The 19,032-nt window shown below is 37.5% G+C and overlaps 2 protein-coding genes across 3 annotated transcripts in view; both read left to right on the forward strand.

Annotated features, from left to right (window-relative positions):
- Positions 1-483: 483 nt before the first annotated feature.
- ap3s1 (adaptor related protein complex 3 subunit sigma 1) lies at positions 484-12,470 on the forward strand. The gene is made up of 6 exons (XM_046035728.1): positions 484-813; positions 3,542-3,633; positions 4,265-4,376; positions 4,481-4,552; positions 5,342-5,449; positions 11,636-12,470. Exons 1-6 carry the CDS (start codon positions 745-747, stop codon positions 11,762-11,764), a joined length of 582 nt encoding a protein of 193 aa, XP_045891684.1. The 5' UTR covers positions 484-744; the 3' UTR covers positions 11,765-12,470.
- A 3,002-nt stretch (positions 12,471-15,472) lies between these two features.
- The window catches only part of commd10 (COMM domain containing 10), a 76,740-nt gene continuing 73,180 nt past the window's right edge, over positions 15,473-19,032 (forward strand). The window contains exons 1-3 of one of the 2 annotated variants that reach the window (XM_046035797.1): positions 15,473-15,729; positions 17,160-17,250; positions 18,544-18,654. In XM_046035797.1, coding sequence (XP_045891753.1) covers positions 15,701-15,729; positions 17,160-17,250; positions 18,544-18,654 — 231 coding nt within the window. In that variant the 5' untranslated portion in view covers positions 15,473-15,700. The remainder of the gene's footprint in view (positions 15,730-17,159; positions 17,251-18,543; positions 18,655-19,032) is intronic. The other variant, XM_046035798.1, reaches the window with a different exon arrangement.

Here is a 19,032-nt window from a genome sequence, read left to right on the forward strand (position 1 = left end):
TTTCTGAAGTTTTACAAACCAATCAATCAATCAATCAATCAATCAATCAATGGAGAAAATAATCAGATTAATCTATGGTAAATAAAGTAATCACAAGTTGCAGCCTTGTATAAAACAGTTAAAAATAAATAGCTCCACCTCAACAAGAGTAAAATCCTGCTTACACATTAATGCATGAATAATGATAATCTAATGATATACTAGTCTAACAGTGGCATTTTACGGCATTGAGTAGGCCTACCTCTATATTCAATCCTTTAATATTAAGTACATTTTCCTCATTACACGCAAGCCAACATGCTTTTACATACAAGTCTTTCAGAGTAACATATTTTTTCAGTGTAATACTTCTACTTAGGTTAAAGATCTGAATACATCTGTTTCTTTCCACCTCTGTCGTGTTTCGTGTCTTTTACGCCACTCCATGGATAATCCGAGTATCAAGCTGTGGGTTTGCAGCGGCGGACGGCAGAGGTTTGGACCATCGCGGCTGCTGTAGCAGAAGGCGGAGGATGGGAGGAGAGCATGACTGGTCATTTGACGTGGAATATTTCCGTAAAGACGATGGAGGAGTAACAGCGTGTAGCTCGAAGATATATCCCTTATTAACCTATTATCCTGACATCGAGACGGGATTTGGCCCTGAACCCGGTCAGATCTGGGTTCACGGGGAGTTGACGGACAGCAGTCTCCAACAGACTGATCCCTTTCTGTTCCCCCGCCTCCCTCCGCTCAGCCACAATCATGATAAAAGCCATTTTAATATTCAACAACCATGGGAAACCGAGGCTTTCTAAATTCTACGAGCATTATGTGAGTAACATGAGAATTTGTTGTTGTGTTACATATTTTATTCTTCATAAAGGGGTTGTTGGTATGATTGATAGGCCAAGATATCAAAAAGTGAATAAAAAATCTGAAGCCATGGCTGTTCACACACTTTTGTTTAATATTTCCTTTCGCAATAAATGCAAACGAAGGCTGGTGCAGCTTTATATTTAGACTGCATACAAGCAGTAGGCTATTGTTCCACACCGCTTGAATGAGAAGGTGTGTGTACTTTTTTTTTGACCACCCAGTGGTATGCTGTAGTGTCAAACTGATCCTGGTGTATAAGATGTCAGTCTAAAAAAAACACGCTGTCCTTTTCTAAAACATGAATAATTAAACGTGGGCGAGCCGAAGCCAGGCTATCGCCTTCGTGCCGAGCCTGTATGAGCAAGGATTGTGCGCAGTTTTTATTCACGTTAAATCCAGCTGTGAAGTGGAGTTCACTCTGTTTGTGTCACATGACTTTAATTACGCCCTCGTGAGTGACTCGTGCTCACTCCTCCAAACCTTTGGTGACGGCTGCTGGTTCAATTCAGCATTGTTGTCATTAACTTATCCACCACGAATAAGCCCGTGCATGTAACAAATGACAGGTTATGTAATATCCTTTTGCTGGGCAGGCTGTTCTCATAATTGGATTTATATCTCAAGGTTGGCTGCCTGCCGCTTTTAATATTGGTGCTACAAAAGCAAGGTGCCCTAACCAAGCGACCAAAATAATTCTGACCAGAGCTGAAACCAGTTGATTAACTGATCTGTTGATTGACAGAGAATTAAATTGGCAGCTATATTCATAATCAGTTTATTGATTAATTTTGTCAAGCAAGAATTACCAAACATCTGCAGGCACTGGCTTCTCCGCAACTGTAAAGTAAAATAATGAACAGGATCTATTGAGTCTGCCAGCAAACCTTGAAAAATTTTTTTTTATGAGTTCAAACATGAGGATATTGTTAATGCTGTCATTTGAGGTGATTTCCCTTTTAATTTTCCTTAACCTGTGCAGTAAAACATCACATTTTAATTAGCAGCTTCTCAATGTGATGATTTGTTGATGTCCTTTGTGGTGTATGTTAGTAAAAGGAGTATCTAATCAGCTGGTTTATAAAATGTAACAAAATGCCCACCAAAATCTTCTAATTGATGGCTTTGTCTGACCATCAGTACAAAACACACAAATATAAGACAAAGATTAGGCTATTATGAGACAAGTCGGAACATATGAGAAGCAGGAACCAGTTTGGCATTTTTGCTTGATAAATCACTCACACAGTTCATTGATTCTTGACAAATGTTTTTGGACAGTAGGTCGGGTAAAACAAGACATTTAAGGACGTCACCTTTGGGGGGGAAAAAGTGATGGGAATGTCTCAGAAAGTATTGACATTTTATAGACAAAATAACTGTTATTTTCAGGACTACTGGCTGCACTTAAAGACACAGCGTTGCCTCATTTTGCCTCATCTGTTTATTAAGATGTTGACGTGCTTGTATTTCAGGAGGATGAATTGAAATTGATTGGATTATAAGTAGGCTCTGTAGACGCCATCTGTTATATTGAAAGCTGAGGCGTCGACTTACTGGCTGGCAGGATATTATATTTCACGCACGCACTGCTAGCTGTGAAAACTGTCTGTTCAGACTTTGTTTGGCGTTTGTAGATGAAGGCTTGTGTTGTGTTGAGGCAGAGTGGCAGAGCTGAAAAGGCGTTGCCCTATTAGATAGAGCCGGTCTGCCGGCTCAGACGTAAAGTCAAAGCATCTGTTTGATCTAAGGGTGACGTGTTGGGGAGTAGAGAGTGAAATATGTACACGCACAAATTTACACCACTTAAATTCACCATCAGTACTGGCACTCATTAATGAGACGTTTTTGGAAGAAGAGCAGCTGGTGACATTTACGTATCAGTCTCGAGATTCTGGTTCTATAGCTTTAACAAACGTTGCTGTGTCTTCACCATCAGGCCACCTGTGTGCCCTTGAATTTCACATATTATGTCTCCCACAATGAAATAAGGGAAGAGGGGAGTTGCTGCTTCTCGGCAGAAAGCTGAGTGAGCTTTAGGGCTGCACACAACAAGAATTTAACCACCGTTGACTTTTTTTTTTTTTTGTTTGGGGTTAAATTAAAAAACCTCAGGCTGTATGTTTTTGGAGGCTTTCTCCTGGCCCTTGAGTCTGCATTTTCATTATTCAAAATTTATTTGTTTATGATGAAACCCATAGATTAAACCCTAAAACAACCTAATGCGGGCACTGGATGAAACTTGAATCTTTTTTTTTTTTTTTTTTTATTAGTTCAGGAAAGCTTCAAGTGTGAGCCCACTCTTGAAGCTGTTCTGTGAGGGCTTGCAAATGCGCCTAAGGATATTTGAGGATTTAAACAGAATCTCGTCCATTAGCAAACAATAAGACAAGCCTGCCTTGATTCAGCTTGTACAATGAAATCATTGCATCTGTAGCCTGTGGGCACTAGTGTACTTTTAAAAATGACAAAGAGAATGGTTAGTGTGTAGATCATGTTTTTTCACTCAGAACCAATACATGTTTTCAAGAGAATAAAAGGTGAGGGGAGCCATTCATTTAGCTGCCAATCCAGTCTTCTGGCAAGGAGTAATGAAATAGCTCGCTGGAAGCAATTAAGTGCGCAAACACATCATATACCATCTTCTCTTTGTTTAACAATCTCTGTTTCCCCGTTCATCCTGCAGAATGAAGACACAGAGCAACAGATCATCAGGGAAACCTTCCACTTGGTCTCAAAAAGAGACGAGAACGTCTGTAATTTCCTAGAAGGTGGAATGTAAGTTGTGAGTGCATTGGCTAGGCCCGCTGGCACATAAGCAAGTGTGTCAAAATGCAAAAGAATGACAATCAGTAATAACAGTGTTTGTTTAAAGTTCATTTATTATTCATGTATGAGGAGCGGACTGGGTGTCGTTTTACTCTTTTACTGCTCGCACGTGCTCCTGCACTTTTTTGCCTCTCAACAGTCACCTTAAATTGTATGACGCCCAAGCCACATGGTTATATTACACCATCACAAAAATCACTTTATTCGAAGTTTTGGTGAATACTCAGGATGAGGGGGGGTTACGGCATTTCCTGTGGCTCAAGCCGTCTTGGTGTGTTAACACGGTCATTGAAGTCTTATCAAGCGACAGGCCGGATAAGCACTACATTTCATGCTATCACATGTCGTATCTTTACATAATGACTGAAAACATCCTGTTGTTTCTCTCCTGGTGCTTCTGCATTGTCATAACTAGTTTACGACATGCTAATTTTATCTGGTCATGCTCAGGGTAAAGTGCAACGTTCTGTGTGTGGAAACCCCGGATGACCTATTTTTTGTGGTCCATTTCCAAAGTGGCAAACATGTATTCGATCGGGACAGGTATTGGTGTGATGTTTCATTGTCCCCTGTGTTTCAGGTTGATTGGAGGATCAGACTACAAGCTGATCTACAGACACTACGCCACGCTGTACTTTGTGTTTTGTGTGGACTCCTCAGAGAGTGAACTAGGAATTTTAGACTTAATCCAGGTAAAAGCCTGGGAAAGTATCTATTAGCGTGTTTGGCCATAAACTTTTTAGTGCCTTTCTTGTTTTTGTGTTACAATCAACTTAAATTCTTTCCATTTTTTCAGGTATTTGTGGAAACGCTGGACAAATGTTTTGAGAACGTCTGTGAACTTGACTTAATTTTCCATGTAGACAAGGTAGGAATCTGTTTTTCTCTTTATGATGTTAAATATTTATAACAGTGCTTAAATGTTTAATCCTAGATATTGCCTCTGCCTATGAAATCAGTTGCCTGAGCCATTATTGCATCACTCTTATCTGATGACCTGTCTTGTGCTGCAACAGATTAACAGTTAAAAAGGACAGATTTTCTGTGACTTCCCGTATTTTGGAGTTGAGCAATTTGTAGTCATAATTGGTGTAAGAAGCAACTAATTAAAACAACTTAAATAACATGCTGCTATAAGGAGCTGACATGAGTCAATTTATACATGAATCTATTTGTTGATTGACAGGAAATTAATCAGCCTAGCCTATTTTTGCAAAAATACAAAACATTTTCAGGTTCAGCCTCTTAAATGTGAGCCTTTTCTGACATTTTATAGAATCAAATGTATAAAATCAGTTATTCGAGAAAATAATCTGCATATTAATCGATAATTTAAATAATCATTAGCTGCTGCCTCATTGTAATTTTGATTTGGTACCACACAACCAATATAAATGCTGACCAGTGTTCTTTGATATTATATTATGTCATGGCAACACTTTAAGTTCCACTATTTAGCATTTATAAGAAGTCTATAAACATCTTACACATGGTTTACAACAAACTGTAATGTTGTAAGCAGATATAAATGTTTATTAATGTATTTCTTAATAAAAAAAAACTATTTTAAGGCTAAATAGGTGGACTTGAAGCAGATGCAAATCACTGTATTTGTTAAATGATTATTAAAACGTGATTCACGTCTTACTTTTCTCAGGTCCACAACATTCTGGCAGAGATGGTGATGGGCGGGATGGTCCTGGAGACCAACATGAACGAAATCATCACACAGGTGGACGCCCAGAACAAGATGGAGAAGTCTGAGGTAAGCCTGACCCTGCCCGTCCAATGTGCGTGTGACTTGATTCTACCTCTGTCCTATTCTGAGGTATCGTATACAGTATGCGGGCATGTGTATGTATGCTGCACCCTGCATGCTACTCTCCAGTGACCTTGTGGATGCTCCCTACCTACTCTTGAGTGTTTGTGCTCTTTTTTCGGCCTCTCCTCTCGCCGCTGCACTGCTCTCAACACAAGTCAAGACTTGACATATCCTCGCGCATCCCTCAGTATAAAATACAGGTTCATAGTCATCACTATTGTCATTATTACGGAGACTTACTTGTGACCGTACCATTGTCAAGTGCATCTCCAGGATCTGTGACCATTGAATCGCTCAGCCACCATCTTATATTTGATCATGTAGATCTGACATATATTCATGAAAACAGGCTGGTTGTAGGCTGCGTTGTCCAATCTTATTATTCCAGAGGAGAGTGAATTTTACACGCTGTCCATGTTGGAGTAAATGCTTTTCCAATGTGTTTTGTAACATCTGTAAGCCGGTGTCCTCGCTTAGATATTTGCTCTATGCAAGGACATTGCTTTGCTTTCCATACAGCTTCTGCTAGCAGAGAAATGTTCATTTACTTATTGAAAAGGTTTAATCAGACAGACAGCCAGAGACAATTTCATGAAATCATTTCTGCTTGGCAAAATGTGAATTTTAAGCCTCTGACAGTCCTAAAACCTACTTACTACTTACTTTTGCAACAAGAAAAGCTGCCAGAAAGTCACAAAGTTATACAAATTTGTTGTATTTTGTTGCTTAGAGAAAGACAAGAAGACAAAGTTTAGGGTTACATGATCAGGTTTTCAGCTGGCTGACATTACTTGTGTGCTCTGATATTTGAATTTCAAAAGTTTTAGCATTAACAAAGTACACTTTTTTTCGGTAGCACTTTATAATAACTACACACTATAAAGCATTAGTTAAGCATTAGTAAATAAGGAATTCATCATTTATAAAGCATTATTCATACATTAATACACATTAGTAAGACATTCATAAACACTGTTATAAATGTTTTATTCCTTATTATCTACACACTATGAAGCAGTTGTTAAGTATGAGTACATTTTTAATTCATCATTTATAAACCATTGATCTTACGTTAATACACATTAGTAAGTCATTTATAAACATAATTATACATGTTGTATTCTTTATTAATAAGCTCATCTATAATGTGCTTAATAATTGTATTTTCTTACTTCATACATGATTGGTTCACTATTTATAAATTAAGTATTATTTTAATGACAAACCATTTATATATGAGTTGTTAATGGTTCATAAGATCATTTGGAAAGTTTAAGAAAATCATTAAAACTGCCTGTTTTTTGATACTTTCCCGAGAAATAATATAAACAATCTCCGCATAATTCTTAAATCTACCAGTGGCAAAGCCCAAAGGATGCTACCCGAAAGATGCCCCAGCTAACTTTACAGGATAAAAGCCTCTCCGTTACAGGCCTGGTACCGTTTCTCTGAACTCCTCATGAAAACTCCAACATCATGCGCATCTACTGTGATGGGACCAGCAAAAGGTTGCTTGGATGGTCCAATTTAACCCCCCAAAAAACCAAAAAATACTCAACAGAGTTTAACGTTTAACGGAAGAGTTTAACGTTTAACGGAAATTATCTTTAACACGTATTATCATAAATACTGTAAATTAAAATACCTCTGAAGGTACTACATGTGCTTACACATCCAAAAGTACCTCCAGAGATTAGTTTGAAACCACGACACAACAAAATACTGTTGAACAGTTCACGACATCGTGTTCACAACATCCTCTTGACTGCTTTTAACCTACAGTAATATGGTTTTAACCCGCCCATTTAAGCTGCATCACGCTGCACTTTTAGCTCTCTCCTGAAGGTTACAAACTTTACATAACAGGAGTTTCCAGAGGGGGAAACTCCTTCGGCAAATGATGGCATTCAAAAATCCCGAGTGATGGTGTCTTTACACTTAAGACCCGCTTCTGGGCCCGAACTGAGACTTTTTTCAATCTCATTTGTAATGTTTTGTATGGCCTAGATAGTCCTTACTTTAGAGAGAACATACTTATTAAATAATTTCCTTAAAGGTTCTACATGATCGTATGAACCATAGGAGCATATATATGGTTTTTCATTGGAATAACACTTTTTATCAAATACAATCATTAAGCACATCATTAGATGATCTGTCTCAGAGAAACGGTACCAGGCCTGTAACGGTGAGGTTTTTACCCAGTAAAGTTAGCTGGGGCATCTTTCGGGTAGCATCCTTTGGGCTTTGCCACTGGTAGATTTACGAATTATGCTGAGATTGTTTATATTCTTTCTCGGGAAAGTATCAAAAAACAGGCAGTTATGTAATGATTTTCTTAAACTTTCCAAATGATCTTATGAACCATTAACAACTCATATATAAATGGTTTGTCATTAAAATAATACTTAATATATAAATAGTGAACCGATCATGTATAAAGTATGAAAATACAATTATTAAGCACATTATAGATGAGCTTATTAATAAAGAATACAACATGTATAACTATGTTTATAAATGACTAATGTTTATTAACGTAAGAACAATGGTTTATAAATGATGAATTAAAAATGTACTCATACTTAACAACTGCTTCATAGTGTGTAGATAATAAAGAATAAAACATTTATAACTGTGTTTACGAATGACTTACTAATGTGTATTAATGTATGAACAATGCTTTATAAATGATGAATTCCTTATTTACTAATGCTTAACTAATGCTTTATAGTGTGTAGTTATTATAAAGTGCTACTTTTTTTTTTTTTTTTTTTCTAATAATCTGAGCTGCATTGTGTGCTTTTAACGACACAGAATCTTCTTTTTCGATTTGATGTTCTGTAAGCAGAGTCTTTTACTGTTCTACAATCATCAGAGCTGCTCTGTCTCTCCCTCTTGGACCTACCCTAGACCGCAGTGTGTGTTTTGAGACACTGACGCTAATTCAACATGACATTGTCCATTTATAGGGCAGTCTCTGGGGAACAAAATCATCAGCTGTTCTCCATCCAAACTGGTATTTTCATCAAACTTTCTCAATTAAAGTTTTTTTATTTTTTGCTATAAAAGTAATTGTGGGAGAAACTTAAGATAATTTTTTAAGCTTTAAAGATGTGGTCTATGATAGGTCCTATCACTTTTTTCTGTGGAGATAAACTGTAATTACTTTAATCTGCTTTAACATTCCTCATTCCTCTTTTTCCTGACCCTGTCTAGTTCTTTCCATTCTTCTCTCTCTTTACAGACGTTTATCTTTCAGTCTACCAGGCAGGACAGGTAGACACAGGTACTGCTAAATTTACAACCAAGTACATTAACCTTAACTGAAGTTTACTTCCCCCCTGAGTCTCTTCACACGGCCTTCCATGTAGTTGCAAACTGACGTCACTAACATACAACAGGAATCTTTCATGGCAGACCCAAAAATGTTGTCGTTTCCCTGTTAAACTCACAATAGTTATATAGCACTTAGGTGATGTACAGGGGGTGGACTAGGTAATAGAAACAGCTGACAGTATAATGTAATCGGTTACAATAAAAAATACTATAATTGTAAAGTTTTTTTGTGAGATTTTATTGAAGCTGTAGTTTGTGGCGGTGCATTATACGCATTGTCAGGTTGTATCTATTATATTGTCCACCTGCTGTAATTTAAAGAAGTGTAACTCTTAACAGGCTAGAGAGGCAACAGAACTCTCTGGATCTCTTGTTTTAGATGTTCCTTAAACTATCTTGAAAGATCATTTTTAAAATTATGTTCCAAGTTCCAAAAACTTCTAAAAATAGCCTAAAATGTGTATTATAGGAATAGATTGAAATTTTGGGAGGTATGCTCATTCGCTTTCTTGCTGAGTGTTGGGTGAGAGGATGGATAGCACTCATATCTGTGTGGTGTACGGTATGGTAACTATAGCAAGCATCTAGTTAGGTAAGCTTAGCATAAAGAGTGGAATCTGGAAGAAATAGCCAGGCTGGCTTTGTCTAAAGGTAGTAAAATCTGCCTACCAGCACCTCTTAAGCTCACTTATTAACAGTTTATATGTCATTTGTTGGGCACTGTCGCCTCACAGCAAGAAGGTCGTGGGTTCAACCCCCGGTTGCCCCGGCCTTTCTGTGTGGAGTTTGCATGTTCTCCCCGCACCCGCGTACTCCGGCTTCCCCCCACCATCCAAAGATATGCAGGCTAGGTTAATTTGTGTCTCTGGTGTTAATGTGAGTATGAGTGGTTGTTTGTCTATGTGTGGCCCTGCAATGGACTGGCGACCTCTCCAGGGTGTACCCCGCCTTTCGCCCGATGTCAGCTGGGATTGGCTCCAGCCCCCGCAAGCGGTTGACGATGGATGGATCTCGTTTGTTTCATCTGTACAAAAAACAAAGTGTAGAAAATACAGCTGCTGTTTTCAGGGGTGGTGCGGGATTATTTGTTGGCCGGCACCAGTTGCTCAAGTTTCTCATCCAACTCTCCGTAAAAAAGCAAATAAGCATATTTTCCAAAGTGATGACCTGTTTCTTTAAGGTCTCACCCTTTAAAATGACAATTAAAAACCTTGTACAGTAGACCTTTTATCCTATTTTTCCTTTGGAAGTAAATCCCTCACAGAAAAGAGAAGGGTCACTGCTCCAGCCTTTGATAAGGCTCTCTAACTTACATAGACCAGAGAATCACACCATTGTCTTGTGTTACACAGCAGGTGTTACTATTTCTGTAAATATTAGTCACCAAGTGTTTGATTAAAAACCCACTATTGTGAACTTAGGTCTCCAGGATACCCACAGAGAGGAAAAAGTTATCTCGTAACTGCTTAATACTGAGCCCGTGTGCTGGATCAGCATTCCTCACAGTTAACGCCACAGTCATCTTTCCATCTAACACAAGTCTCCTTGAGTCTGGGCAGAGGGAGGAATGCCCATAAGACAAACGGCCAATTGAAATAACCTTGTGAAAACAAGTACAGTGGATAAATCCACAATCCTGGCATTCTTTATGTGTGTCATATGACTTAATGATTTACAAGACCACTCATTTGAATCTGTTCCTGACATAGGCAATGGACACAGTTCTCTGTGTTGAAAGCCTTTTGGTCATTTTTGGGTCTTTCTGCTAAAGATTCAGTAGGGGGATCTCTAACCGCAGTGATTCTCAAATGTCTGCTCACACTTGAGACTAAAACATCACCTCATTCACGCTCCACAGATGTGTTTTATTGTTCCAAATAGCTAATCTACCTTGGTTCCTCCCTTTTTAAATGCTAAAATGCTCTTATATAGTACAGTTTCACATTGAGATTCATTGTGTTAGAGTGAAGTGCCTCCTCTGCCCCTGAGAATAGATCTCCCATTGTAGTTTAGTAAAACTAGGCTTACAACCTCCTCATGTCATCCGTAGTTTAAACTATAGATGGGTAAATGGCACAACATTCGTGTTCCACTATTCACAAGTATGTATTTAGAAAAATGTTAGCTACAGTCATGTGTAGTGTGTCCTGAAGTAATTCAACCCACTAAATGTACAGTATCATCTGTATTATTATGGCTAAAGCTTATATTATGTTGTTTTTAAATTTGATGCACACATTCTATACATACCTATCTATCCAAACATCATTTCCGTCTTCATATCCGAATCCATTTTTTCCTGCTTTACCCAATTCTCTCCTTGCATTTTTACCCTTATCGGTCCTCAAGAGTCCGGTGGGTTCACTTTCCAAGCAATGCTGCCTTTTGTCCATTTGATGAATGTACAGTACTACTCAGTACGTCAAAATTAGTGAATGGTCTAGTAGAGTATGTCCTCACAGTTGATTCATAATTGGCTCTGGTTGTGTTGTAAATCATTATAGAACCAAATAATGCATGTGCATATGAAGCTATGAAGGCATCTGAATGTACATTTGCACATGTTGTCTGTCTAGTAGCTGTCAGTGCTTTTGCATTTTGTTAGCAGTTTTTTTTTGTGTCTAGTACTCTGTTTAGCACTGTGTGTGTGTGTGTGTGTGTCCAATGTTCACTGTTCAGTGTGTTGTCGTGGACAGCATGTGTTCTGATATACAGATTTGTATCTTATCAACCCTCCGTGTGTGTTTTGTGTGTGTGTGTGTGTGTGTGTGTGTGTGTGTGTGTGTATAGGCCGGTATTGCAGGAGCGCCTGCTCGTGCCGTATCAGCTGTAAAGAACATGAACCTCCCGGAAATGCCCAGAAACATCAACATTGGTGACATCAGCATTAAAGTGCCAAATTTACCCTCCTTCAAATAGTGGCAGCAAGATCCTGAACCTGCAGATGTCAGCCAATGTTTACCGCAATGCAATCTGTTTACCAAAACCTCAGATTACTAACTTTTATCAAAACTATACATCTTGAAGGTACTGTGTGATTTGACACTCCTTGTTCTGGTGTTATCTCTTTGTTTTCCTATTAAGAAAATTATGTTTTACATGGGTTTTTTTTTTGTCTGTTGGATGGAAAAATGAAGTATTTATTTATCAGTGGTACATTCCTTCTGCCTCGCTGGGTTTTTCGCCCTTGAAGTTTAGCTGCTACGGTACAGATCTGTGTCCGTTTGTAACTATAATTATTCCAATGACTCAAGTGTTTACTTAAAAGAGAAAGCGTGGCAGGTAGTGAAGTTTTGGTTATGGAAGATTAGAGAAATCAAACAATGGAGGAAAGAGTATAAAACCATTTTGAACACCAAATTGAAACTGGTCTACTACAGTATTGAAAGTCATACATTACAGCTTGTTTGTAAAATCAGTGCAAACGGTAAAGAATACTATTATATCACAGATATGCTGTGTGACAGAAATATGGATATATAAGATGAACTTATTTTTTTCTTTTCTTATTTGTATGCAAAGTATTTTTAAATGATTTGTCATGTCTAATCAAATATTTCTCCATTTTAATCTGTGCATGACTGTTTTCTCTTCTTTTTCAACATAATAAACTATCGAAACTCAACCTGTGTGTTTGTCTTCTTTTATATCACTATTAGTTTACAGTATATTGTCTTTGTGTTTGTGCAGTACAGTTAACAAAATGTACTTAGGTGCACCATGTCTTTACTTTTGTCCCCGGAGATGTCCCACTTGTTAGACATTGTTCGACAGTGCTGCATGTGGCAGCTATGGCAGGTCACTTTAGGTGAGGACCATGTAGTGAAACATAATATTAGTTACTTTTACCACAAAAAGGGTCCTTTTATAAGGAGTTTATATGCTGTAGTTGATGACTTTATTAATAGCTAACTAATTTACTAATGCTTTATAGATCGGCAATGAGCCTTTACTAAGAACACATTTTGGGATGTGAAACTCATTACCTGGTGAAACCTATTTCTAGAAAAGGGCTGCAGATGATCCATTTGTTTGTAAACATTTACAATTGGTTGATGATTGCCAGCATGCATAACTGTATTAACACCAAAAAGAAAGGATGGACACTTAGTTAAAGACTTTGTAACAACCTGGCAACCCAGAGAATGTTATGACCAGTGGTGGAAATTAACTAAGTATATTTACTCAAGTACTGTACTTGAGTACTAGTAGTGTACTACTCCACTACATTTCAAAGGAAATTACTGTCCACTACATTTAATTGACAGTTACAGGTACTGGTTACTTTTTAGATTAAGATTTTACATTAAAAACATACAATCCATTTAAGATTAAATTAATGACTTAGAAACTTTATGACCCTCAGTTTCTAGTTGTGTCTCTTTGTCATGTTACAGATGTCTATGAGTTGTTAGCAATTCCAACAAGGATGCTTTCCCCTCTAAACTGCTCACATGTGTCATGCTCAAAGAGGAAAAAATATCCAATATTTTAGGAAAAGTAAAATAAAATCTACAAAGAATAGGCTACACACCAATCAGCCATAACACCAACATGTACACCTGCCTAATATTGTGTAGGTCCCCCCTTTGCCACCAAAAAAGACCTGACACGTCGAGGCATGGACTTGAAGGTGTGCTGTGGTATCTGACACCAAGACGTTAGCAGCGATCTTTTTAGTCCTGTAAATTGTGAAGTAGGGCCTCCATGGATCGGACTTGTTTGTCCAGCACATCCCACAGATAATCAATTGGATTAAGATTTGGGGAATTTGGAGGCCAAGTCAACACCTTGAACTTGTTGTGTTCCTCAAACCATTCCTGAACCGTTTTGTGGGAGGGAGTATTATCCTGCTGAAAGGGGCCACTGCCATCAGGTAATACAGTTTCCATGAAAGGGTGTACATGGTCTGCATAAAATCCACATGAATGGCAGGACCCAAGGTTTCCCAGCAGAACATTGCCTAAAGCATCACACTGCCTCTGCCGGCTTTCCTTCTTCCCATAGTTCATCCTGGTGTCATGTGTTCCCCAGCTAAGTGATGCAACACGTACATGGCCATCCACGTGATGTAACAGACAACGTTATTCATCAGACCAGGCCACTGTCTTCCACGGCTCCGTGGTTCAGTTATGATGCTCACGTGTCCATTGTAGGCACTTTGGCAGTGGACGGATCAGCATGGGCACCCTGACTACGCAGCCCACATGCAACAAACTGACCTTCTACTTTTATACAGTCTATAGTTCTGAAACCTTTCTATCAGAGCCACTTCTGATAGTTACTGACCACTGCAGACCGGGAACACCCCACATGAACTGCAATTTTTTTGGTCTGACCCAGTCGTCATCACAGTTTGACCTTACCCTTGCCCATTTTTCCCGCTTCTAACACATCAACTTTGAGGACAAAATGTTCACTTGCTGACTAATCCCACCCACTGACAGGTGCCATGATAACGTGATAATCAGTGTTATTCACTTCACCTGTAAGCAGTCATAATGCTGTGGCTGATATTGTCTACTTGTTTTTCCTTATTTCCTGTGCCAATAATAATCTCACAACCCCTCAGATTTACCTTGTGTCCCTTTGGAGGGGCCAGACCTCTAGGTTTGGAACCAATAAAATACACTAGCTAACTACATATAAAGTAGTTAAAACTAGCTCTACATTGACAACATTAAAATGCAATTTACACAATGATGCCTGAGTATTAACAATCAAATTATGTCACAGAGGACATTTTACTGCAAAACAACTTTTACTTTGATAAGCACATTTGATGTGCTTACTCATCCAAAAATACAAAATCACAATAATAAAAATAAAATAAAATCAGACACAGACTTGTGTAGACAACACAAATATACACACTATAGACAAAAACAATATAGACATATTGATAAATAGTGCAGTGAGCAGAGTGCAAAGGATACAGGAGTATGTACATGTCGGAGGTGGATGTGATATACAGGTACATATACATGCATACATGTACACAATGCAATGAAGCATAGTGCAAAGGATGCTGCAATAAGTAAGTATAAGTATTTTGTGCGGGAGTAATGACTAGAGGTAGGTGGATTTGGTATACAGTATCTACAATATGACAATATAACAGTATGAACAGCACTGAAATAGAGAATGGTGAATAAATAATAAGTGTTAGCCAGTAAACAGGTGGCTGATTAGAGGCAGAATTACTGGTTAACTGATAATACTTTTACTTAAGTAGAAATTTGAATGCAGTATTTTTGTTGTTGCCATGGCCTGTTGTTGTCCTGGCTCTTTTACTTACTTAAGTACAATCTCTGAGTACTTCTTCCATCACTGCCTTTGAGGCATTTCTAAATAATTTATAAACCATAACAAAAGCAGTTATAAATTATAATCTCTCTGTGAATCATGCTTTATAAAATAGTGGTACCACTAAGATTATATATACCTTAATACTTTTTTAATCATGGCTGTAAAATTATGCTTGTCTTGTCCGGTTCTGTTTGTCCGTTGCGTTTTCCGTAGTGATTCTTGTATTAGACACTTTCATTGTGCGCAGCTTTTACGCAAACTTCTCACGAACGAACTCAATAGTGCGGCCACAGTTGCTGTAAGGTATAATTATTGTAGACCAAGTTGAATTAGAATACATAAATTACATCCTTTATTTCTAATTTCTTCGGGTGATTGAGTTTTCCTCCAGTCTTTACTTTACTGCGCATTATCGCGCAGCTTTGACTGTCACGTGAATCGTCTCGTGACAACAGGAAGAAGGAATGACAACAGTGTGAGGATGCTGCTGCTGCTTTGACACTTTTCAACTCTTCATTTTCATTTAGCAGAAGGCGACAGACCACAATGACTTCTATTATAAAAGAAACACAAAGGTGGGAAGCTTTTTGTTTTCTTAAAGTCAGCGACAAAGACGCCTTTTTCTTTCGCTAATGTTAAGCTAACTTACCTGTAGCCTACTACCGAGACACGAAGGTATCCTGGAAGTTATCGATATAGTGATTTGGTGCATAAATTGACATTAGCAAACGCGTTACTCTAGCTTAGGGATGGCCTATGTTACTGGTGTCATCAGTAAACGGTGTGTTTGTCAGGATTTCTTGCTCTTTTGCCGGGAAGATATTTTACACAAACCACTTTCCTCCAATGAAATTTCTTGTCATTTGCTCAGTGACAGTTACATGAAATGTCTTTTGTGGTAGCAAGCGCTGAATAGTATATTAAAGTAGCTGTACTTACTAGTACTGTGAGAAATTGGTAATTCACTAGAACATTGTCTTCTGGTAAGATGTTGTAAAATTATACTACAATGCACATCAGAGGGAAATGTAAATTAAGTGAAATCTCAAAGGGTAAATTTCACAAGTTGCTTCTAAAAAATTGTAGCTATGATGCATTGTTTTAGGTTCAAACTAGACAGCAGTGTAGGGCAGTCAATCAACCTGTAATATAAAAAAACACATGCCATGTGACTATAATGTTTAGTGTTTGTATATTGGAGTGAAAAAGTCAAGCAGTTATTGTGCACAATCACAAACTGGGCCTAAAAGTCAAAGATTCCCCTGAATGGGTCTTTTTATATGTAGTAGTGCCTAATTATTTGAAGGGATCTATGATGTTTCTACTGTGACTGAAGTAAGTTTTTAAGGATTAAAAATCAAGAATGTATGTCATTATCATCACTATGTCATCGGTATCAGATTACATACTTAAATGCAAAAATCGAAATTGTAAAACCAGTAATTATGTGGTATAAACGGGGCCTTAAGTTGGTCAGAAATGGTCATTTTAAACATATCAGTACTTAAGTGTTTGTAGTGCTGCTATTTGACTTGAGAAAAATTTTAAATGCTGTCTTGATGTAGTATATTAGTTTAAAATGCACATATAAACAGCTAGTGAAATAGTTGTATATACTGTACAGCATGTTTACTTTCCTGTAGCTAGTGTGTCCATGTGTTCATGTGTAATAGTTTTTATACAAAATATTTCTACACACAACCTAATTTGAGGCAGCTATATACTTTTCGCTTGTACTGATGCTCTTATTTAAACTCTGGAACATACTGCATTGGATAGCAAAAGCTACTGCTTGCTGATTCTGTATGTTGTCAGTGTTATGTGTATATAGTTTACCTGTGTTTGTTGTCAATGTATAAAGCTACCTTTTGAAAGTCAGGGTGAGATACCTTACATGTATAACATCATACTTGGGCAGTAAACTTTGATTCTGGTTCTTAACTAAAAGATCTGAGGACCTTCTACACCACTGTCATTAACACTCATGACTCTTCTTTCCAAATAGCATAAAAGAAGCGGTGACTTTCATCAACGCCATTGATGTGAACAAGTTCTCCAGGCTGATCTCACGCATCATACAAAAGCTTCATCTGAAGGTACAGAGACTGCAAAGTGTTATCCGTGCCAAAGACAAGAGGCTTTTGAGGCTTTCGCAGCAAAGCTGTGGTGCCAGAGAGAGCAGTGCATGCATAATAACTTACTGGAACATCAGTCAGACTTGGCTCAAATGAATGCACACCCCTGCATGGCCCTGTCGATCATTCTGGTTTTTCACCAGACTTAGCTGGCTGTCAAACGCTTTTGTTTAGTTTTATTTTACGACTTGCTAAGAGAAAGTAATATACCTTTGTTTAAAAATAATTTATATTGTAATAGACAGTTTGACATATCATAGCAGCAAAAGGACTAATAAAAATAATAATGACTGTTTTGCATGATTGCTTAATGACACAACTTCCTGTTAGACTTAATTGAGCTATTGTTAATGTTCATTATCAGTTTAACCTGTGTTTTCTGCTCTGACAAACTAAAACTGTCTGAAGCAACAGGTCTATTCACATTGGATAGCTTGTTCTGCTTTATTGTATTTATTTATTTATTTTTTTTCAGGGGATTTGTGTCAGCTTTCTTCATCTCAAAATACGTGTCAGTATATTTTGCAATGGAAATGTTTTATGTATTTGGTTTGATATTATTATAATTGCATTTTATATTACGTTTGTCATTGATTTGACACTTGCTGCATTTGCTATCTAAAGTGTTATGTAAGGCACTTAATCACAGTTTAAAAAGTGATTTTCAATCATTTAGTCTAAACATATTAAGTTATGACAGTTGCCCATTATAGGTTAGTAGAGTTTTATCAGAAGAGATTTTTGTATTACTATAAAACTCATTTTATTCATTTCATAATAAAGTCAATAAACGCACAATAGAGACTCTTTTGATGCTGTAACTAAATGTTGAGTATTTCTTACTTGATTATTGACTAAAAGTAATAATTAATTATCCAATAAATGTTTTCGTAAATGTTTTATTGATAGACTAATTGAAAAATAGACAGATGATCTCACCACTAGTGAACCTGTTGTGCTGTGTAGTTTGATTTATAAATTGCATTTCATCAAAAGTATCATCTCTTCCTTGTGAATGCACATACACAATAAGTTCTTAATAGTGAAACCCACCTTAAGCCATTTGATTAAATCGAATTTAAATGGTTCCTCATATGCTGGCCTCTGACACCCATGTAATCTGTTGTAAAACTGCCTTACATTTGTCTTATTAAACGTTGATTATCAATCAGAAAGCAGCTTTTCATTTGTTTTTCAGTTCTTAAAAATGGTGATTTTTCACATCAACACAGCAAATGATTGTGTTATTCGCAGGGAGAGCGGACATTCAGTGAAGAAGAGGAGCAAAAACTTCAGGCTGCTCTCTCACTGGATAAACAGGCTCTGAATCTAGTCCTGGAAACTGTCGCCTTCATACTAGAGCAGGTGAGGTGTGGTCATCTGACATTATTATAAGGACTATACCTGGTTTTTGTTTATTATGTGATTGAAATGCTCATTTGGATATGGAGGAGAATAAATGATGACTATGGCCCACATAGATGCTGTATGTTGTTTAAATGCAATAACTTTCTGTCCATTTTATATTTACCTCCTGGGGTTGTTATTATTACCTGCAGTAACTATGCAGGTGCTTCCTAGAGACAATTCATGGTGACAGGGGATACAGTTTACAATTGTGAGCATCACTTTGACTGGCATGCACATGAAAAGAGACTCATTAACACAGTTGGTTGAAATTGCATATTTTCAATATCTCAGTATGTGGAGAAATCTGATAAGAGCCTCATTCTAAAGAAAGTA

The sequence above is a fragment of the Micropterus dolomieu genome, linkage group LG21 (genome assembly GCF_021292245.1).
Source record: "Micropterus dolomieu isolate WLL.071019.BEF.003 ecotype Adirondacks linkage group LG21, ASM2129224v1, whole genome shotgun sequence".
NCBI classification, from domain to species: Eukaryota; Metazoa; Chordata; class Actinopteri; order Centrarchiformes; family Centrarchidae; genus Micropterus; species Micropterus dolomieu.